This window comes from Cyprinus carpio, chromosome A7 (assembly GCF_018340385.1).
Source record: "Cyprinus carpio isolate SPL01 chromosome A7, ASM1834038v1, whole genome shotgun sequence".
NCBI classification, from domain to species: Eukaryota; Metazoa; Chordata; class Actinopteri; order Cypriniformes; family Cyprinidae; genus Cyprinus; species Cyprinus carpio.
Window position 1 is genome coordinate 20,701,366 of NC_056578.1, and position 24,327 is coordinate 20,725,692.

General features: G+C 36.3%; 1 protein-coding gene and 1 long non-coding RNA gene across 3 annotated transcripts in view; one reads left to right on the plus strand and one right to left on the minus strand.

The window, feature by feature from the left end:
* Positions 1 to 213: 213 nt before the first annotated feature.
* On the minus strand, positions 214 to 14,951 carry LOC109047573 (72 kDa type IV collagenase-like). Its single transcript, XM_042760316.1, has 14 exons — positions 14,440 to 14,951; positions 13,699 to 13,925; positions 11,506 to 11,654; positions 10,923 to 11,051; positions 10,610 to 10,783; positions 10,270 to 10,425; positions 9,369 to 9,386; positions 8,745 to 8,918; positions 8,388 to 8,543; positions 8,105 to 8,231; positions 5,066 to 5,202; positions 3,725 to 3,884; positions 3,313 to 3,422; positions 214 to 1,203 (listed from the first exon to the last, which is right to left on the minus strand). The coding sequence occupies exons 1-14, from the start codon at positions 14,590 to 14,592 to the stop codon at positions 1,100 to 1,102; spliced, it is 1,974 nt and encodes a 657-aa protein (XP_042616250.1). The 5' UTR covers positions 14,593 to 14,951; the 3' UTR covers positions 214 to 1,099.
* Positions 14,952 to 15,233: 282 nt separating this feature from the next.
* Positions 15,234 to 24,327, plus strand: part of LOC122145641 — a 107,322-nt gene continuing 98,228 nt past the window's right edge. For both annotated transcript variants that reach the window (XR_006160452.1, XR_006160453.1), the window contains exon 1: positions 15,234 to 15,389. This is a non-coding gene — a long non-coding RNA (uncharacterized LOC122145641). The remainder of the gene's footprint in view (positions 15,390 to 24,327) is intronic.

A 24,327-nucleotide genomic window follows, 5' to 3' on the forward strand; every position in this document is an offset into this window, starting at 1 on the left:
TTTTTTTAACCCATATAAATAATTAAGAGGGGTAGGCTGCTACTGTACATAAATATATTGAGAGCTCGGCTTTTTATACAATAACCACTAGATGTTGTTGTTTTTTTTATTGTTGTTAGTGGTTTTTTAGGGGTTTTTTATTGTGGGAAATATATATAGGTTTTTGAGTACAAACTGTGTTAAAACTGAAAAGTTAAATGGCAAAATTCCATGTAAAGGATAGTTAATATTTATTTTGAGACATAGTGACAAAGTGCACAAAGCAAAATAGAAAATAATAAAAAATAAAACATTACAAATATAAACAGATTGCATGTCAATTAAGAAAAAACTACAAAAAAAAAAGAAAACTACAAAAAAAAAAAAAGAGTACAAATGATTATTCAGTAATTTCATGATATTTGCTTGACATGAGTCCATCATGCAACAAACCCTATACAGTCTTCAGGCAACCCGTGCCACGAATCTCTCTGTACCATGAGACCAAAGAAACAAGACTAACAAAAATGATATGTTTTGACAGTTGTTTGGTCTCTGTTTTTACACAATTATCATGTATAAAATGTGTCATCTTATTAAAGGCAGGATTTTTGTATTGGGTAGTATTTACTACAAAATAAAACATGAATTAAGTCTTTCATCTTTGCATATCAGTACTAGGAAAATTTGTGCTTTTACATACTGCCTGGATGAACTTATTCTGTGCAAATTTATAAAAAAAGGAGATACATCTCACTGACACCACTACCACATTTACATGTAACTGGGAAATGTCATAAGTCCTTTTAAATCTGATGATATACATGTAGGCTATATTAAGGGGTAGGAGCTAAATGAACAAAAGATATCACACAATGACAAAACAACAACAATTACAGTCTTTTCTGCCTATGTTTGGCATGCAAAGATGGTCCAGGCAGTGAAGGCTACCAGGCCTCTCTGGTTAGCCAAGGATAGGTTATAATCTAATAGGCTCTGACTAACCAGGAGGGGCAGAATGGTAAATTTGAGTGCTGTCATTTGGCAAGGTAATGCTGGCCTTGTTTATCTCATGATGAAGGTCATCACAGAGTGCCAGGGCTGAATGTTCTGCTGATGTTCAGCAACGTAGCCAGTCCTTTTTGATCTCCCCCACTTTAACAATTTTCAGAGTGTTGTCATCCATTTTGAGATAGTGGGAGTCTTTGAAGAAGTAGCTGTGACCTGAAAATATTTAATAAGTGTAAATAACAAGTGAAAATTAACTAAAGGTTAAAGTTTAATGCAGATTTACTACTTTCATTCCAAAAACAATCAAAAGTTTGGGGTTGGTAATATTTAAATGTTTTTTAAAAGAAGTCTTATGCTCACCAAGGTTAAAAATATTTCATCAAAAATACAGTAAAAACAGTAAGATTGTGAAATTAGATTTACAACAAATGTTTTTCTGCTTCTTTCTATTTTAAAATGTAATTTTAAAAACCATTTAAAAACCATAAACCATTCAAATATGCTGGTCTGAGCTTCTTTATATATATATAAACAGCATTTATGCAACATATATATATATATATATATATATATATATATATATATATATATATTTTTTTTTTTGTAGCAATGTAAATGTCTTTGCTTAATAAAAGTATTCATTTTTCTAACTCCAAACTTTTAAAGGTAGTTTAAAAAAAAGAAAAAAAAAGAGGTAAATTAAATTGTGTCTATTTAATACAGTTTAGTTAATCAATGACTCAATTTATCCATCAATCAGTGATCAAATAATTATAAGTTTTGAAGAGTGGGCTCTAATTCACAACATAGAGAAGCTGTTTTTACTTGCTCAGCTCCAAACAGCCTAATTAAAAACAGAGGAACCTTTCAGACACCACACAGACCTGCTCTATGAGGCATGTACATGTGTGTGTATACCTGTATGAGTGTAAATGTGTGTTAGTGGCAGCAGAGGAAAGAGCTGGGTGGGTGTAAAAGATGTATGTTAAGTAAATTCCAGTAAACCTAAACAAAACTAGAGCACCTTGCGTAAAACTGTTATAAACCCTTAAAGGGTTAGTTCACACAAAAATGAAAATTAGCCCATAAATTACTCACCCTCAAGGCATCCTAGGTGTATATGACTTTCTTCTTTCAGACGAATCCAATCGAGTTCTATTAAAAATTGTCTTTGATTTTTCAAGCTGTTTAATGCCATTCAGCAGGTGTTGCATGCATCAGTCCAAAAGAAGTAAAATATAAAGCACACATCCGTAAAAAAAAGCATCTCACATGGCTCCGGGGGATGAACAAAGGACTTCTGTAGCGAATCGATGCGTTTTTGTAAGAAAAATATCTATACTCAATACATAATAATCACTTTAATGTGGCTTGCGCTCACTGTTGTACATGGAAGCTGTTCTGGGGGAATTACGTGTGAGGTCCGCTTGGCGCATGCGCCACTCTGAAGTGTCGAACGTGAAAGCGCAGCGGAGAGATCAAAACAAAACAATGGTCACTAATTAGTACAAAACAAGGATTTGTAAAGAAGAATGTCAGATGATTTCAGTATAAGCCAAGAGGAGACTGGTTTTCCTTTGTTTCCTCTACTCCTGTTAACAAACGTTGGTTTTCACGAGACTCACATTTTGAATATGGATGGTTTTCTAACAAAAACACATCGATTTGCTACAGAAGACCTTTGTTTACCCCCCGGAGTGAGATGCTTTTTTTAAATGGATGAGCACTTTTTATTTAACTTCTTTTGGACTGATGCATGCAACACCAGCTGATTGGCATTAAACAAATTGAAAGATCAAAGACAATTTTTACTATTACTTCGTCTGAAAGAAGAAAGTCATATACACAGAGGATGACTTGAGGGTGAGTAACTTATGGGCTAATTTTCATTTTTTGGGTGAACTAACCCTTTAAGCTCTCTCTCTTTTAAGCATTTCTCTCGTTTAGAGGTTTTATGTGCTCTTTAGACAGAGGCTGTTACTGGAAAAAATGCCTCATTTTGAGCAGGGGGAACCATATAGCTGGGTTTTTTGTTATTGTTGAAGGCCTAAAGCCAGCAGTAATTGGGTTGGAGTTAACTGCCAAGAATGCTCTACCAGGCTCCACTTTGGTCCAGTTCACTCACACACATTGAGGACTAAAATGCAAGCAGTTATTGAAAGAAATCAGTAACTATATGTGAGATCTAACAGAATGTAGGTGAGAGAGGGGAAAGGAATGAGATGAAAGGTTAACTCATGGTAGAGGTCAGGTTTTCTCCGCAGAGAAATACCACAGACAAAGCTTGATCTGAAGCCAGGTGCTTGGCCATTAGTCTCTTACCGTCACTATTGAGACTGAAAGCAGTATCTACGTCATCAGGGATAGCACTCCAAGAATCTGCAATAAGTTTAGGGAAGCCTGGATCCATCTTTTTCTTGGCTTCATTGTATCTGAGAAGTCATAGAAAAGTGAACTTTATAATCAACATACTTCTACTTTTCCTTAACTTTGAAATTCCCTGACACTCCTAGGTATGTAGTTTTAAAAGTGTGTGTAAATTCCAGTTAATCTCAAGGATATAAGTCTGAGTTCATTTATATATAGTCTTGTCCTTATTATATCCAGTATCATTTGGCTTAAGTGGAAAAATACTTTAGTGAAAAAAGGCTTCTCAAGAATGTTGTGCACCTACTTTGTTAAGACATACTTTATTAAGTTCACAGATGCTGAGAGATATTTAAAAATAGATTACCTCCAGAACTTGCTTCCAGCAAATATGTAAGTCTTCTTGCTCTTGTGGAAGGAATAGGCAGCATCAATTCCATGCAAATCTGAAGGAAGACCCATGCTGGAGATCTTCTTGGGATAATCTCTCTCCAGAGTACTGCCAGAATATACCCACATCTCGTCACCTAGAGAAACAATTCAAATATTTTAAATACAAATTGTATTTAGAGGACACAGACTGACAGACACACACACACACACACACACACACACACACACACACACACACACACACACACACACACACACACACACACACACACACACACACACATCTACAATATTTTTCACCAATTTACAAAACCTTGCTTCCTAATATACCGACCCCATACTTTTGAAGGGATGTGTAAGACTTTTGAATGTTTTTGCTCACTTATGAAAGAACTTAGGCTCCCCACAGCTGCATTTTTTAATAAAAATATAAATATGATTTATTTGTAATACATTTCTTTATTAACCTAAATAGAGTACAACACTAAAATAACTGCTTTCAATTTTAATATAATTTAAAATGTAATTTATTTCTGTGATGGCAAAGCTGAATTTTCAACAGCAACTACTCATAACACATGATCTTTCAGAAACATTCTAATAAGCTTTCCCACTTGCTTAAGAAACATTTCATATCATTATCAATGTTGAAAACATCTGTATTGCTCAATATTTTTGTGGAAACCATGATGCATTTTTCAGGACTCTTTGAGGAATAGGAAAGTTCAAAAGAGCAGCATTTATTTAAAACACATTTTTGTGGTCACATTATAAAAGTCTTTGTCACTTTTGATCAATTGAATGTATCCTTGCTGAATAAGTGTATTAATTTCTTTCCAAAATAAATGAATAAACAAACAAACATACTGACCCCAAACTTTTGAACGATGGTATATATTACTCAGTAAGTAAATAAGTACATTTTATACACAAGAGACAGAAACATACCCACATAAACCTTAAACTTCTTTATTATCTTATTCTTCACTGGATTTGATTGATACCAGGTCCCAAAAGCATTTTACAATCTCAAGTCTAACAACTATATATATATATATCTGTTTATAGTAGCAGTATGTTAAGAGTGCGGGTATACAGAGATAGATAAAATATATAAATGCGTGAAATTTTAGATTTGGTAGTGGTTCTGTGCTAACTTAAATTGCTAAAAAAAAAAAAAAAAAAAAAAAAAAAAAAATTCTGCAACCTGTTATGATTTAAATTGGATTAAATAACATGTCTTGTCATTTCTGACCATGTAATTTTGGATCCACTGCCATCAAACACAAGTGTCACACCCAGTTCTGTCCTTTACCTGCAAAGAAGACCGTCTTCCCCTCTAGAAGATTCTCATAAGCTGCATCAATCTTCTCTGGAAGTTCACTCCAGAATGTAGCCACCAGCATGGGGCCTGTTGGCTTCCTCCTGACATCAGCAGTCCTGAAGAGGAATCTGTAACAGGAGGGGTTAGAGTTAGACAGGGCAACAACATGTTTGTGCACGTAAAAAGAAAAAGAGTGCAGTTCCAGTTTAATATTTCTAAGATGTTATAATATTCCATTCTATTACTGTGATGTTCATTTAATTATTATTATTGTTATTATACAATAATTTTTTATCTTTTTGTACATGTATACTAAGCTTCGGCAATATTGTATTGTTTACAGTCATGCCAATAAAGCAATTTTGAATTGAATGGAATTGAGTAAAAGAGGGAGAGAAGGGAGATAAAATAAGCAAGTAAGATAGAAAGAGACAGCATGTACTGAACTCTAGCTACAATGAGGTGATTCACTGAGCAGATGTTTCTTATTATGGCTGAAGAATGACTTAAGAGGCATTCGGACATGTCCAAACTTGCCTGCTGCCCCAGAATAAACCACAAAAACAATACCAACTACCCCAGACCTTTTTCCACTGACCTATTTTTCAAAAGGCTTAAAGAGTTCATCCTCAGAGAAGAAGACAGAGATCTCAGGTCTTTCAAGTGACTACAGCTCACTAGAGTGAGGAAAAGCTTCTGTGAGCAGCACACAGCCTCCGTCAGCAGTTGTTTCACTTTATGTTAAACTTCAGATCACAGCACTAGGTTAGAGTTGAACTGTAATCAAACATTTTTGCCTCAAAGTTCCACTTCTTCTAGTGCAAACACTTCTGGACATCCCTCCCCCTTCTCTGCCTATGCAATTAAACACGTAAGAACAGAACACTCTTGTAGTTAAAACACTAGCTGAGTTCAGCTTTTATTTGCAGCTGTCTTAGAAATGAAACGATGTGAGACAGAAGAAGAATTCATTTTATCAAATGCCTCAGTTGTGGCTTATAAATCTGAGCCAAAGATTAGATAAAATAAAGACTTTCAAGTCCAGCTGAATAAACAAAACATTAGTGAACCTTTTAGGGGTTCGCTCTGTGGCCTTACTCTCTACTTCTCCCTTTTTCTCTGTGAAATGTCTTAAACAGCTGTTGCATTTATCCAGCTGGGTGAATATCTGAGATCTCAAGTCATTTTGCCCACACAGTAAAGTGAGACTTGCAGCTCCAGGGAACCTCAGATTCACAGTAATTTGATCATAACTCTATGATAATGACATTTCCACTGCTGAACTATTTGACTCCTTGCCTGCACAGACAAATAATATTTATCAGTGAAAATAAGGAGAGAGGTTCAGACACTTGGAGAAGATTGATTTTTAAGCTGAACTACCACAGGCAGGAATCGCCATGATGCAAAGTTATATCAATAATTGGACTGATTGAGCCTTTTACTGTTTTAGAAGCATTTTGTGTTATAAATCTACAATTAGAATTTTAAGACTTTTTATATTCCTATAACAAACAATTATAATAGTTGGATATTTATTTTAAATAAACAAGCCAACAAATAAATAAATTAGTAGATAAATAGTTTTAAATAAAAGCATTGGTAAAACGAATAATGAGATGAAGGGGGGAAATGAGAATATTACATTTTCCCCCATTTTCCGCTATCAGAGAGAAATATGACTGTAAATATAAAGGAAAATACAGGCTTTATTTAGATTTTTGGAATCAACATGTTCTGGATACTTTAGATCAGTATTTCAGGATCTTGCTTAGAGGGTATAAGAGCCCACTGAGTGCAATCCAGACATCCAGCATGTGTGTGGTCCTGTGAATGATCACTATAACTGCAGCGCAGTCAGCTTTAAAACTGGAGGTGTGTGTAGAATAGTGGGTGGTTGTTTTTCGTTCCAGAACTCCTGACCCCTGAGCATGTTGCTGAAAACCAATGACAGCACTCTTTATACTCTCCTTATATTTGCTTTGGACACCCCTCCAAAATATAAACATGACATTTACCTCTGATTACATAAGTAATAAGTGTGGAGCATGGATAATATTTCAAAACTAAAAAAATACAAATGAGCAAATTCAAACAGTAAATTATATTTAAATGGACGTAATACATGTGTGTTGATTTATTTAGATTGTTTCTCAGGCATCCACATAAGCAGTATGACCCAAGTATCTTCAATACTGTAGTAGAATGGTACTATAACAGAGATTCTTGACTAATTATCAGTTGAGAGTTTTAAGGTAAACAATTTGTTATGTCTGTAGTCAGCGATGAGGAAAATGTTTACTTGGTCATGATCATGTACTACATTAAAACAGTCAGCAAATTTAATCTCCCACCTAATCATCCAAGAAAAATTCAGCCAGACAAAAACAATGTGCTCAAAGGAATAAAAATGCCCCCTGATATGGTAATGACTATGCTGCGGTATTTTGATTTTGGGATGTGGGATCAGATTTGTGGACTTTCCCTTGTCTACCCATTCTCGCCACCATTTACTTTGTTTGAGTTCATTTGAATTCTGGACTAACAATCTGGCTAAAGCATCAGCACGATTCTTCTCCTGTTTAAATCTTCATCCTGTTATTTCAACCACTATAAAGCCATTACTCCCATCCATACTGATTTCAAAAAGATATGCTGAAGTTTTTTAATAGGCAGATAAACTGGGTCATGAAGTTTTCCTCAGATGGCCATGGGGCCATTTCCTGTGCATGCAAGCAAAAAGTTTTTGAAACCACTGAAAACAGATGAACTGAGCATTCCCTGTCAGCAAACGCTAAAATGAAATAACTGCTACCCACAGTTGTGTACCTGGTATTTTCTGCTGCAAATCATGATGTTCTATTCAACCGGTCAAATTATTGCATAGATGTTTTGTAGACAAAAATCCAAAAGTAAGAAGTACTGTGATCCTGCTTGAACATACCCTGTTATTTTCTATTCACCTCGGAAATAAGGTTAACATTAACAACATCATTCAGGCCTTTCTCTGAACTGGGTGCCCTTAGTTACCTGTCCTTAAAGAAGTGGATCTCTCCTCTGATCTGGGCTACAGCATCAAATATGATGTTTTCATTGCAAACATCCATTGGTGTGACCGTTGGGAGTTCAGTGGGTAATGGTTTGTCTGTTGGTACACCTGTACAGAGAGAAGTATTAAGAGGAATAAATAAGTAATACTTTAAATATGAATATAATCATCAGAATAAACAAATATGATGAACTTAATGCAAGTACTGAATTGCATAGGTTGAAGCTGATAATTTCAATATTGTCTTTCACACTTCACACTCACCATAGAGGTCCTGGATGCCTTTAACATCATCATCAGACAACCTTAAGGTTTTGGTGAATGTGTACATGGGTGCCATGAGAGCTCCAGGGTCGTCAGAATGCTCCAAACCCAGGGCATGGCCAAACTCATGGGCCGCCACTAGGAATAGACTGTAGCCTGAGAAAAATAGAGAGAGAGAGACCAATTTATTAATCTGACTAAATTATATAACAAGTATAGCATCACAACAAGAGATAAAGAGACAGGAAGTGATGTGTGAGTGCAAATCTAAATTATTTATTTTTTTACACTACAACAACAGAATATATTTTGCATGCTACAAATTATACAAATAATGACAAAAAATCTCTATGCCACCTTGGTCAGGACAAAAGCCCCACTTGCGGTCATCATCAAAGCTTTTGGTGACACCACACCACATCTTCCCATCACTGCGTCCCGACGTGGTGCAGGAGTCGTAAGTATTGCCCAGAAATTTAAAGGGGAAGACGCAGGGTGCACCTTCTGAATTTCCTCCGACTGTTGACATGGCTGCCATTAAAATAAATAAATACCAAAAATGTTAAAGGTTGATAATGACAAAATTGCTGTAATAAAAGAATTGAGGGCTTAAAAAATATGAATCACATTTGATTTACAGCCTTCTAAACGTTTAAAAGGGCCGAGTTTGTGACAGCTCTTGATTAGGCCAAATTAAATAAATAAATAAATAAAATCTTACCAACAGCTACAATACTAAGAGAGGCAAAATAAGCAGTGATATGGAAACTGTTACGATTAAGTGTGCGTATCTGTTATATGATGTCACAAGCTATAACACAAGCTGTTGTTAGTGGTAAACCCACATATTAGATCAAGGCATTTGAACCTAAAGAAAAACTACATGAGCTAAGAGAAGCATCAGGGAGGAGTCCTTCTCAATTACACAGACTCAACAGTCTGAATCACTCTGAGTCGACAGACTCAAAGTGAAGGTCACACCAGTTTCATGGCATAAACAGAACTGTGTTTCATTAAAGTTCAGCTAAAGTATGGGATTGTATTCCAAAGCTCTTATTTAAAGTGATGGCTTGCACCACTGGACTAGATTTTGTGACTCTTTTACTCAGTACACACACACACACACACACACGCATGCACACACACGCACGCACACACACGCACGCACACACATGCACACACGCACACACACACACGCACACACACACACGCACACACACACGCACACACACACACGCACACACACACACACACACACACTCCCAGGGAATTACAACCAGATGAGGAGTTCTGTGCTCCTGACTTGCTTATGCCAGATCGGTAACACAATGGAAAATATCTCGTAATAAGAACTTTTACAGTCTGCAGAAAACTGAAGAGTGAATGGAGAACTGATTTAAAGCCTGACTGGCCTTAAAAACCAAATGCGTAGACAGACACATTACTGATTTAAAGTAACTGTAATGACTCCCAACAATTAGTTTTGTGATTGTGTCACTGTGTGTCCACTTGGATGAATGGTACAACATCTCGAGCATCATCTAAACATCTGTTGTTTTACATGTGTTTTTCCCTAGCCACTGTCCCCTTTGGCTTGCTTACAACAAGGTTTGTAAGGCACTATAACATGTTTTGAAGAGTATGCATTATTTTATATATTTTTTTAGGATTCTTTGATCAATATAAAGTTCAAACTAATAAATAAATAAAAGTATTAATTTCTTACAGATCTCATCAAAATATACATTTCTTAAAGACCCCAAACTTTTGAACAGCAGTGTAAGTTATACTTATTTTTGGCTTTCAAAGAAGTCAAAATAAATATTTCTCTGAATTGGAGATTTATAGAAACTTATATGTTGAATTGTCTATGTTATTAATATATATTTCTTGTTTGTGTCGTAATCTTCGGTAGTGGCACACCAACGGTACCCATCATCCCGGCCTGAGGTGGTGCAACTATCATATTTTTCCCCTTGGAATGTGAAGGGGAACTTACAAGGAGCTCCATCTGCATTTCCACCCAATGTAAACAGGACTGCAACACAGGAAGAAACAAAACTCAGTGAGTCAGTGATTGTGACATACAGTATTACGTTCACAATGCCACATTTCTTCCCCAAATGAAGTCTGAGACATAACGGCCTAAATGTTGCACCACTTTGAATGGGAAGAGTGTCAAATTATACTGTACTGTAAAACTTAGCATAAAGGACACTCACGTTCATGAGGACAGAAGCCATACTTTCCATCTTCATCAAAGTTGTATGTGGTGGAGCACCAAAGGAACCCATCATCTCGACCCTGAGAGGTGCAGCTGGTGTACTCTTTACCCATGAACAAGAATGGAAACTTACAGAACTCGCCCTCTGCATTACCATACTTCACCTTTACCACTGAATCAAGAGGGAGAAAGAGAGATATCACATTTGATAAACAAATTTTGTACTTTTCTGAGTAAAACTGTTACAAATCAAAAAACAGCTACTTGTTTAAAGAGGTAACAAGTCACCAGAAGCAAGAAAACTGACATACCTTGTCCCTCCCCCAATGTCCAGAGCTCATCATCATCGAAGTGAGAGTCTCCCCCAATACCAGGTCCAGGAGCGAAGGCATGAGCCAGAAGACCATCCTTCCCATCAAATGGGTAACCATCACCATGTTCTGTAAGTAATATAACACATTTAACTCAAATATTTGTTTTAACCCAATGCACCAGGGTTAGTGACTTGAGTAGGTAATTGCACGGTTAATAGGTGACTCAAGCATAGTTTAATTTTCTTTCGATTTTGTCCACTGTTTGTCATCTACAGCCCGCTCAGGAGAGATTTACACTGTGAGAATACTGTTGGCATTTTTTGTAATTTCCTTGTGCAGTCATGATGGTATTTCCAAAGACCACAATGAAAATCAATCTATGGTGCAGAAAGCTCCATACTAAAGATTTTCCGGAGTGACTGTGGTTAGTCTGTGACTTAGCAGTTAAATGTAAGAGCTGCGATTAGGAAAAGAAAAAAACCCGAATCTGAGGTTTGTACATTTACACCACAGTAGTTTAGAAAATTTTGTACAGAAACATATTACTGAAAGACATAGACCAAATGATTTTCTTAAATACCATTTCGGCCAAAGTTAACCATGATGTCAGCTTCTCCATCCATGATCCTGGTGAATTTCAGAGGTGTGACATCACTCCAGACTTTAAATGCACGATAGAAAGCATCATCAATTGTTTCTTCATCCAGATCTGGGGTGTGCCCTAAGATCCTGCGGAAAAAGAAAACAATATTGCCTTCTTCCCAGTTGATTATTCCATATTTTCAAGAAAATAAAGTAAATAAATATTTATTATGCCCTGTGTTTTTACCTATTTATGTATCTTTTTTTTTAAATCTCTATGTAACTCATTTACAGAATTGTTTGTCATATTGTTATATTAGATAAGCGGGTACTGCATTTGCTTTTTTCCTCATGACTTGAGTGGCTCAAGAATACATATGGTTAGGAATACATAAGCCCAGGCAAAAAGTCATCACTCATCATGTTTCACAATCGCATCATCTAACTCAAGTATAATATGCAATAAACCTTTGGATGCTTCCTATGCTTCTTTTGCCTGCCAATGGTTTGCCACCAACTCTTTTTTCATCACAAAAAGACATAGGGATGTCCAAGTTCCAAGTTCAATCCAATCATCATCAAGCTATTCACTCACACAGTGATCAGAGGACTGCGGGTTACACTGATCACCTGCATGGTCTGGTTTCTTTCTCCTAAGGAGGGAGCTCCGCTTCAAACCAAAACCAGGACTGTCAAATCCAAACCTGTTCTGGCATTACAAGGCAGTCTGAAATGGTCCCTACAGAAAAATGGAGCAACATCCAACATACTTGGCAGGTGCTAAAAACTAAAAAGGTTTTCTACTAATATTCAGTAAGAGAATCTCCAAAGCTCTTCAACAGTCCCAGAACAGCAAGGGGTGAAACACTGTTATGCTGACCACCCTGGGAGACACTGCTAGCGTCTGACAAAAGAAACAGCCTTTTACAATGTACAGTAACAACAGGGGCTGAATGCTCATCACAGCTCTCGCCAAAGTTTGGCAGCCTAGGTTTTATATTTAAATGACAAAACTTCATTAAACACTTAATGTTCTTTGCAGGTGCACACTTATTAAACCAACTAGCAAATGCTGACTGTACTTGTGGTGGATAATAGAGCATGTATCTTAGACACATTCAATAGTAATGTTATGCTATTTTCTAGTGCCAAACCACAGCACAATATTCAAGGACAATGGCATTCTACAAGGCAACAAGGGATAGATGTACAATACAAACAGATGAAACAGATGAAACACTAAATATTTGTTTTTTCCAAAAAACTTTCCAGTGGACAAAATAACTGTGGAAAACATGAGTTGTGAATGTGACCTCAATACAGCACATTCACATACTGAAGGGAGCATCCTGAGGTTTCAAACAGAGTCACAGCTGGTTACAACTTCACATAGTGTATAGAACAGCACACCTTTCGGCAATGATAACTGTCTGCAATGGCAAATTAATTGTACATTTTTTTTTAATTACAATTACTATTGACATTGTTTGTGCTGTTTAATGTTAATTAACATTTAATGAGGGGCTAGGCTTAATATAAACTTCTCTAAGAAAGCTCAATACTAAATCTAAATATCTGTTAAATTAGTAAGGCAGAGACTGGCAGGAAATCTAAGGCTGAGCCATTTCTTCCACAGATCTGTGTATGAGGTCTGAAAACTTTTTACTGGCAAAGTAACAGATGTGGTCATGACTCACTAAACACCGTCAGGACATGTTCGCCAGTAAATATCCTCAAGATCCCAACTCTGTCCTTTTTGTTATAAAAGACTATTGATCACTTATTTTGTGTTTGATTGTCAGCCAAGTCTTTCAATGACAGTAAATATTCTTTCATGGCTAAACATTTCCTGCATTTCCTGTAGTCAGCACAACTTTATAAGCTAATAAATTCAGATTTGTTGTTCCTTTTTAAGCTCCACCTCCAACATACCCACAAAGGTCCTGCTGAGAACATTCTTTAAACATATATTGATGATTATCTTAATGACCGACACAAATATGGTCCCTGTTTCTTTTTATAAATCTTTTTGTAACTGCAAAACTCTCACTCTCAAACTACAAAAAGATCAAATTTTTTATAATATAAAGGATTATTTGTAATAATAATATAATTTTTTTAAGGGTTAAAGTGACTGACAAACAGTAAGGAGAGGTACAGTAGCTCAGCACTGTTTGAGGTAAACACACACCTGTAGGTAACGTTCTTCTGTCCCCACTTGGGCTTCCTGTGAAAGAAATTGTAATTGGCCACATCAGGAACTCCACATCGTGGTTTCTTCATGATCTCTACTGTCTTCTGGTCAATCTCCCCTGTCTCAGGTAAAGCAAAAAAATTCTGCATCTTCTTCAGTGTGTCCTTCAACACCATCAGATTACACCTGTCTTTTGGGCAGCCATAGAACTTATTTAAGTAGTGCTGTGAAAAAGATAATTAAGGATACAATGAAAGAAAGCAAAGAGAGAGAGAGAGAGAGAGAGAGAGAGAGAGAGAGAGAGAGAGAGAGAGAGAGAGAGAGAGTGAGTTATGTCAACTTATCTGGATCTGTTTAACACATTAAACATTTTCCTAACCACCATATAAACATATGGTGTATTTGTGCTTTACATTTTCCATAGATATTTCAACAGTGAATAAAGGCCAAAAGATAAATACTGCACAAATAATTAAAATAATATAACTGTGTTAATATTAGTAAAGTTCTGAGGGATCTAAAATTAATATATAGAAAAACTCCCATCATATTTTAAATGTTAAATAAACACACACACACACACACACACACACACACATAAATATGTCTACGTAATATATATATATATATATATATATATATATATATATATATATATATATATATATATATATATATATAAAAAACACTGCTTTATTCTTTCATGAAAAATATTAAATGAAATGAAAATACACTCACCAGAGCCACTTCTTTGTCTGTGTAAGAAGCATCATCGCCTGGAAACTTTATGATGGGTGAGGGCGCAGCAAAAGTTTGCAAGGAAGCAAGAAACTGTACGAGGAAAACTTTGAGGACAATATGCCTACAGCTGAAAAACTTAAAGCACATCATTTTTGGTCTGGTTCCGAGATGCCCGTGTGTTGAGAATAGGTTGACAAACAGGCCTTTACGACGTGTTCTCCGAGCTCCAAGTTTCTGCGACTGCACTGCAAATGTTCTCTTTTCCTCAGCGACACATCTTGCTTTTGTGGATTATGGAATTGGTTCTGCTTGCACACGCACTTTTCTGATGCTGGGGCTTGAGCTGAGACTGCGCAGCCTCCGGATCAAAGAATTTGGGAGAGCAGTGAAATAAGAGACGCCAGCGGGAGCGCTCACAGATATATGTGAGTGCACGCGCACCACGGAGACACTCAGAGAGGCTTGAAGTTTTTGAATTAAATCAGGCCTGTCGGTTTTAAACACTTGAACCTGTGTTCTTAACCCTGTGTTTTCTTGTTCCATGTTTCACACTGTTCACATTTTACCCTGGGCTAATATTAAACCCCTGGTTATTCTCAAGAACAGTTGCAAACAGACTTATCGTTATGCAGATTTATGAGGTCATGACATTGACTGTTAACAGTATCTGTGCAAAAGTGGCAACGTTTTTCCTCAGTTTATAGCTACAAAGAGAATAGACCTCATTTCAGATGTGACAAATAATAACAAGCCGTGAAGTTACAGCGACTACCAATGGGAGTGCAGAAAGTGTTTTACCAAACAGCACAGCGTCCTCTAGTGAGTTCATTCCTGTAAATGCATATAGCAAAACAATCTGATTCCAGCCGTTTCTGCCATTCTGGAAACTAAACAGCGCGTGAAAGTGCATCTGATTGTAATAAGAAAGCACGTGAGCATTTAGTGAGGTAAGAATTGTATAGTTTATGATTGGTTTTCTGTTGCTAAACAACAACTGTAACCTTGTAGTATAGAGTTTGCTTGAGAAATCATGATGTGGCCTAAACGTGGACCAAACGGTGCTGAAAGATTCTCTTAAAACAAAACTAACCAGATTAAATCTCAAATGTGTATTGACACATATTTTAAAATTTTCGGTCTCCTGCATTATTAGCTGTAGAATTATGGCCTTTCAATTTTGCATATGCTCTACTGAAGGCCCTTTGTATTTTGGAAAGGTTTTGTAATCTGAGGCTACATGGAGGATAAGGCCATGGTGGAGGGATTACATATTGTGTAAATTATATTGAGTAATGTCAAATATACTTGGTCTGATTAGCAAAGAGGACTGTGGGGTAAGATGTGTCAGTGAGTGTGGCTGCCCCCTTAATCTAGTAAGGGGGCTTTGTAAATACCATATATTTACAAAGGCCCCTATGATTAAAAGTGAATATTTTAATGAAGAGAACGTTTTTTTTTGCACGCTAAGTAAATTTATCACATGCAATATCAATCATATTTTTATTTATAAAAGTTAACAAAGTTGTTACAATATATATATTGGTAAATATAAGTATATTTGTTTGCGTTTGCTATATGGTAATTACACAAGTGTTTAACGTTGTCATTTTATATGTCTATATTTTTTTGTACATTCTAAAAAAAAAAAACATGTTTTTTTTAAAGGTACTTAACACGTAGGAACAGTTCTCTTTAGAATCATATCATTATCCCGTCTTTTGTTTTTCAAATCTGTAACTCTCAAAGTAATTTTCAGCAGTCGTGGCCTAATGGTTAGAGAGTCAGACTTGTAACCCAAAGGTCGCGGGTTCAAGTCTCTGTACCGGCAGGGATTGTAGATGATGGGGGAATGAATGAACCGCATTCTCTTTCACCTTCAATACCATGACTGAGGTGAACCCTTGAGCAAGCCACCGAACCCCCAACTGCTCCCCGGGCACCACAGCAATATGCCTGTGGTCACTTCTGTGTGTGTGCACTTGGGTGGGTGAAATGCAGAGCACAAATTATGAGTATGGGACACCATACTTGGCCACACGTCACGTGCTTCCCTTCCTTTCCTTTCAACGTCATTGTCGATTTACTGGGATTCAAACATCCAACTGCACAGACTGTCAACACGCTTGCACCAGGTAAATTATTTCATTCTTAAAATACCTAAGAATTTTACTTTTCAAACTCTTAACTGGTTTTCTGACAATCCTTTGTTTGAAACATTCACTTTTTTCTCTTTGTATTTTATTTATTTATTTATTTTCACAGAACATGTAAGTGTGATCAGCTCTGATCAGCCTCCCCTCACTAAGTAACAAGATCCATATTGTTAGATTTTCGTTTAAATAATTTTCACTTGGCTTCATGTATAAACATAACCACAAATACTCATTCATGACTTTATATCACTTTCACATTTTAACATGGTACAAGGCTCACTTACTGTCCATTTTGACAACTTTTGACTTTCATAAACATTACTGTTTTTACATAAATGGAAGAGACACACTGTAACTCTAAACTCAATTCTGCATTTCAGATGCGGTCACATCCAACAACCTCATCATCTGCAGAGAGAAATTGCCATTCATTTACACCAAAATACACACATAATGATGGACTTAAGGCATCATAGAGGACTGTGCACATATTACACTGGAACTTTCTTTCCATTACATCTTTTTTTATTTTCTATTTTTTATTTTGTGTTTTACTTCAAGCATTTATTCATGTTCAGTGCCAATTGTCATTTATTTAAGTATTCAGCTTAGAATGGTTGTTAAAGCACTGACATTTTTGCTACAATTTCACATTTCAATAACAAATAAAAGTACCTAATTGACACAACATGCTGTTGTTATTTTTTTTTAAATGTAAATCCCTAATAGAGGCTACAAGATAAGACCACAGAGGACTATATATACATATTATATTAATAATACTAATATTGATAATACAAATAGACACATATACTAATATGAATGAAAATAATATTATTAAAAAGGTTACTTATAACACGATTAAAGTCCTACATAGCACTTTTAAAGTATGCTTCTTCATAGGACCTTATAAAAAGGATTCTATTTAGCAACAAAAAGGTTTCTGCCGTTGCTCCATCCAAAGAACACTAATGTTGTACTGTTTATAACCAGTTGTTATTAAGATTGTAGTATATATATATATATATATATATATATATATATATATATATATATATCTGAATAGTCAAAGTCAATATATTTAAAAAATATATATATTCTTAAGATTGATGTTAAAAGATATTCCATCTCACCTTTTGTTGTATCTCCTCTGTTGCATCCTCTGATGTATTCAAACAGTTTGGTCCTGTATCTCTCTCTGGACACTTTTATCTGTATAAGGTGCTCTCTCCTCATTGGTTAGCAGTTCATGACTTGGTACAAGACCTATCTGTTTCTTTCCAGCCCACAGTCCTAGTTGATGTAGCTGACTGTACTTGTGTAGCTTGGTCAATGCTATTGTAAAATTTACCATATAGGCTTATGCCCTCTCTATTGCAAATGACACAAATTAAAGTCTGACACTCGTATTTCTCTGTGACCTTTAAGTCTTATGAGCTGTTGATTCATTTGTCTTATGTCTTTGTATATAGCAGCTCTTTTTGTATTTACAGTCTGTCTGATAGGCTACTGCTGTGCACCACATTCATAGTTTGTGGTCATCCATAATTTGCACCTGAAATGTTCTGTTACTTACCAGTAAATAATGGTCATCGTAGGATATTAACACTGGTAGTAATATTACCAAATCAGTGTCCATAGAGGCGTGGGGGATTTGTTTTTATCTGTGAATCAAAACCTTAGTAAGTGTGCCCTCTGGTGGTAGACTTAGGCCTTCGCATACTTTGATGTGTCCTCAGTGGGGTTTATTGAGCTTCAGCAGGCCTGCAGTTCGCCCCTGGATTTCCTTTAACTCCTCTTGACGTCTCTGTTTTCCTCCAGTGCAGGGATTAAAGTCGACAGTATATTGATGTGGGCTCTTTATAGGAGAAAGCTGGAGGACTTAACATTGAAATCGAACAGTCTGAATGCTCTCAAAAGGGATTTCTGCTGCATATTTCACCTGTCAATTCTCCTTGCACTGAGAGGAGTTAATTTTTTATCGCTGAGTGTTTGCAGATGGAAAGAGAGAGCATAATGTTCATTTACCTGTGATGCGCGAGTGTTCATCTCATTTCATGCTTAGGACCGTAAACAGAAAGGAAACCATTTTTCACTGGTCTCGTTCTCTCTTCATTTCTTTCTGTCTGCCTGGCTGTGCCTCTCTCACCTCTTTTCACTCCTCCTTTTATGATGAAATTGACATTCGGCCTGTATCAGCGAATAGAGGTGTCCTGTTCTCTTAGGGCTCTGAATGCATCTGTGCTTATGAATGCACAACAACAGGCATAGGGAGACTGAGATGATAAACTTTGATTTGTATGCAGATTGTTTCTTTTGTTCTGCATTTGTTGGCTGCCAGAAATATTTTACTTATAGCTTGCTCTCTCCTTTTCTGTTTCTCTCTCGCTGATGCTCCCCCCTCCCCGAACACACTTCCTCCACCAGAATGCAAATGCACAACTGATTCATCTGTTGGTTGATAAAACATTTAATCAACATCCCGGGCAGAATTTAAAACTAAATAGGCTACATTCATAAGATGACTCTGTAGGAGTCGGAAAATCCTTTGACAAAGTGAAAACATCATATTTCACTCTGTCTGGCATTTCTCTTTAGTAAGTTCCTCAGGGCCAGTCTGTGTGTCTGTTCAAGGGCCATCTCGCTCTCTCTTCCTCTCACATTCTCCGTGTTGTCACTAGTGTAAGGGGAATGCTACATGAGGCTGGTGACTGTCCTCGTCCCCTCTTTCTCTCACATCCAGCTGGCCCTTCCTTCTCCTCTTGAACTAACAGTGTGATTTTTGACTCCAGACGTCCCAGCTGGTTGAATCAGGCCAGTCAACAGGCCCAGCTGATTCTGAGGGGCTTCTGAGGGGCTACTGCAGGGTGTTGGGGATTCATTTGGGTCATGTCAGAAGATCTGTCGACACATCAGTCCGTTTGGGACATGTTCTGTCCGTGTTCATATGTGCCACTGAGCTGTGACCTGCCCCTGCTGCATCGGACATTTGTGGTCCTGTTCCAGTTTGGATGTAAAAGTGTACAAGTGCTCACAACAGAGTGAATACATTTTTCGATGAATGTCAAGTGTACAAGTCTGACCTACAAAGTGAATTTAAGGGCAGTTCACTCGCAAATCATGTCGACAACAAGCATTTTAGGTTAATAATGCCATTTTTATACAGCATAACAGTGCATGTACACATACAGTTTAATGTTGGGCAGAGGCCTAAATCAGTGGTTCTCAACCTTTTTGACTCCCCTTTGTCCATGATAAGATTTGAAGGCCCCATGACTTTTCTAGTAACTTGTGGTTTACTGGATTTTAAATTTTAGATTTTTTTTTTCTATTTCTACCTGCTAAAATTGAATGGGTAACTCAATTTCTATACCTGAAAAAATATACAATTAGGAAAAATATACGAAAAAAAGTATGAATTCAAAGCCTAAAGATATCCAGGGTATTTTAAGATTTTATTATTATTATTATTATTATTATTATTTGCGTATTTTAAGTAGCCTACCTTTGTCAAGCTAATTTCGTGAATGCCGTTTCATTTACATGACATATTAGAGCGCAGTTTTAGAAATACTAGGATGAATTATTGATCATAAACCCATTATCTGTAGCATAATTTATTCATGAGCGCATTAACAAGCTACTCAAACGCCTCGGAGTGATTGTTTCTCTATTGTTGTCACTATTTTACTCTCAAAAGCAAATTATGAAAGGATGATTCCACGGGCTTTTGTTTGATTGGCATTTTGTTGAAGAAAACGGCCCAGAACAGCATTTGTGGAATTATTTTGATTTAGTGCTTCTTTTCCGCGTGCGTGTTTCTTTTTGAGCGCGAACTTGTAAACACTGATGGAATAACCCGTTCCATAACGACAGAGCGGGCGCGCGGAGTGTCTCCGGTGGCGTCTCTCCGTCTCAATAATAGGTCAACAGCTGTATTTAAAAAATTAATCACACTTCTTGGCAGTCGCAAAGGTTAGCTCGTCGCGCTTGGAGATGCAATCGGAGCACTCTGATCGGTGGAAAATCTCGGCGGAGATGTGCGGAGCTGCCTTTGATGAGACTAGCATGTAAAAATGATTTGTGTCTTTATAGGACACGCGTATTCTCCACCGGCGTGAGCGCGCTCGGCGGGCGCGTTTGGAAACAACTTCGACTGATTGCTTTGCGTTTGCAGTAAGTGCATTTGTTCGGAACGCACAACGTGCACACATACACACTTATCCATCACTGAGCAATCAGACCGGAACTGACATTTAGATTAGTAGGCAACAGTAGCCTACTTCATCAACAGTTTTTCAAATTCAGACATATTCGTATTAGAGGATACACTGTTGGTGTGGATGGGTTTACCATCCCCAAACATATAGGCCTTAAAAAACTGTTTACCCTTTACCAATTTGCCTAATGTTTTCACAAGCTTCATACAAATTACTCTCAGAGATATCAAGATGTGTGTGATGAAATATTCACGTGTATCTTGAATTGCTTTTAGTTACTTTAAAATATTCACACTAGCCTATTTTGTTTCCCCCATCATGCTGACAGAACAGATTGACTTCTGTTCATATTCATCACATCATATAAAGATGTGTGCAAAGTGAAAACTATTCATGTAAATTTGAATATTTAACCCAAATGTACAAATGTTTCTTTAGATTTTAATCTATTAATTGAACATAATTCAGTAATGGCAATTAAATAGATGGAGCTGAAAATCTATTTGAAACCATTCTTTAGTCTCAGTTCATTCATTCATGGAGTTAATGCTAGCTTTGACAATATTGATAATCAATATTTGACACATAATCTGACAGTGTTGACTCATTGACTTTATATATTAATACTGAAATAAATGGAACACAATTCCTCAATACAAACTTATATATTTTTTTATTTAAAGATTTTATAGTTTTGTATGCTTGTCCGACACTGTACAAAATAAATAAATAAATAAAAATAATACTAGTAATTTTCTGCCAGTAATTTTATGGACATCTCTGTTAACCCTAAAATACAACACAGTGAAGTTCAAAATTCAAAATACAGATAAAAAACAGTAAAAAAAAAAATAAATAAATAAATAAATAGAAAATTCCATTATATTAATGTTATATTAACACAGTACATTGTGCACTATTTTTTATGGATTTTTTTTTTTTTTTTTTTTTTACAGTAGTACTCAAGAATCAATGAAAGATCATTTTAAATGGGAAGCAATGTCTAAGATTCTAGAGGCAGCACCATGTCAGTCCATCCATCCTGATTCTCTGTTTCCCATCCCTTCTGTGTGTAACTGTAGGGATGGCTGTGTGCTCTGGTGCTCAGAAATCTTTCTCTCAGCATGTATTGGAGGTGTGTTTTCTCTCAGCAGGGACTCTGTGCTTGTTCTTAGCTGTGACTACATTAATGTCTATACCTGACATTAATACCTACCTGGCGTTTAAATATTCACACATGAACTGTATATGTTTATGTGTGATATTAGATTAGTCTGCAGCACGTTTGTCTCCCACACAGATTAAAATGTCTTATTTCTGCTTCGTCCTGCTGTCCTTGATTGAGGGCTGTTGTAATATGTTCAGGTAAGCACAGTTAATCAGCTTTGGCTGTGTGCTTGCAGTAAGAGCTGAATTTCATTTGATATGATTTGTATCTGTCACGCAGATGGCCTTACACCAAAGAGCAGATTTTCATAACTGTACAAATTTGGATTTGACATTTAAGTACATTTATTTATTTCCTTGTGTCTAAACCAGTAACTATTTACTCCTCTGATAATTATGATAGGATTAAACACAAAATGCAGATTGCTTGATCATACTGCCACTCAAGTTTAGTTGCAATGTTTTCACAATTACCTTGCTTAATGTAACTTGCTTATGAAGAAATATTTACATGACATTGCACACAACGTTTTTTTTTAAGCCTAAGCCTTATATACATTGCACAAAGAGAGATACAGTAATAACTGTTGATCACCTTGGTGAAATAAACAAATATATAGAACAAATGGGGAAAAATAAACAAACAGAAATATGCATAAATATGCAGTCTATATTTATTTTTACATTGACTTACAAGACTTAATTGAAAAAAATTAATTGAACATTGAACAAAATATATATGCTTCATATATAATTCTACAATATTCTATTTTACACATTTGAATTCTAATAGTAGATAATTCTTCATCAAATCTGATCTGTAACATGTTAGTTTCTGCTTGGCAAGTCAGAAGTCATTGAATTGAATGATAGTGTTGCCCCCTAGCGGTACATATTTAGTTTCTGTTTCTTGGTTATCAGTTTATTAGGCAGATTTTTAATGGGACCGGACTGAGTTCTTGTTGGCTGTTGTTCCATATCCAGCCCAAAGGCTGTAGTTTAGGTGCTTTTATATTACAGAACTGAGTCAGTCACGCTAGTGGTTTCCGTGTGGACTGAAAACAGCAGTGTGGCGTCTGCATAAAACCAGCACCTCTGTTGTGATGTGTGCATGTGTTTAGAAGAGTTAGGATGTTGATTATGCAAGCGCAGACGTCTTGCTTCCCTTCATTCCTGTTGCCTGTGATCTAAATGGCCTCCTCGTTTTTTTTGTGAGCATTACCTGGCACGCCATCTCTCTCCCTTCCTCTCGCTCTTGCACTTTCTCTTGATTTCTCTCTGTCTCTCTCACTTACTCATAGACTTCTCTACCCTCTCCTTCTCTCTTCAAGATATTGAGAAGGACCTTTGGCAGGAAGTAGAGGCCCATGGGGTATGGGGGGGTGGGGTACAAAGCAACACTAGTGGATTACATTTCAGAATGTAGGTAAAACAGATACACTTTTACCTTTCAGACCGCAGTTACCAAAGACTTTTGGATGAAACATTGTAATGAGAGGTCTAAAATAAAGTGTTACCATGTTTTTTTTTTTGGTCTGTCTAGCATGTTAACGTAAGATATTTATTAAATGTTCATTGCAATAATTTAACACATTTATAGAATTCAATATTACTGATTTTCACATCAGTTTTGTACATCTAAAAATTAATAATGATTCAGAAAAAAACAACACGTTTAAGACAATACCAAGTAATATTCCAAATAATATTTTAATAAATTGCTTTAGTGCAGAGATAATATAAAAGGTAATCATTTTATTTAAGGGACAACATGGTGTCATTATAATATTGCACACAAGTTTGCGCACACAATATAAATGGGTTGTTGTACATAACAATATGTAGCTGCCTTTATATTTTAGGAAAGTCTTCCCTCGTTATGGGATCATCATATTTAAGGGTCATTGCCATCAAAAGTTTGAAAACACTTGCCTTAAGCAATTTTGTGTTTTCTACTAAAACTATATTTACTCTATTGAAAATGGACTTCAATAAATCTCAGTTCTCAGTGAGTCTCCACTGATAAGACACTGTAAGCAATGGCAGTAGATCAGTGTCACTGCAGCATCTTAGATTTAGATCAGTAAAGTAAAAGGAGATCAGTACTTCAACTGTAATCTTTCTTTGAAAAAGGCCCCTGTTATGAGCTGTGCAGGGTGTTTCCAGCATTAAAGGTGTGTGTGTTTCTGTGCTGAATAAATAAATGTTGTGTTCCGAGCTGTCAGATGTTTGTGTGGCAGCTGCACGAGGATCTGACAGCCTATGAATCAAAAGCAGCCCTTCACCAGCAGCCATTAATATGCAAACATAGAAGACGGCTTAAGTTTAATTTATATAATATTCCC

Coding starts and splice junctions, on each gene's coding strand:
- LOC109047573 (XM_042760316.1), bottom strand. CDS start 14,592: ATGATGTGCTTTAAGTTTTTCAGCTGTAGGCATATTGTCCTCAAAGTT. Junction 11,655..13,698: donor CAGAAGAACGTTACCTACAG/GTGTGTGTTTAC, acceptor CTTTTTCCGCAG/GATCTTAGGGCACACCCCAG. Junction 1,204..3,312: donor TTTCAGTCTCAATAGTGACG/GTAAGAGACTAA, acceptor AAATATTTTCAG/GTCACAGCTACTTCTTCAAA.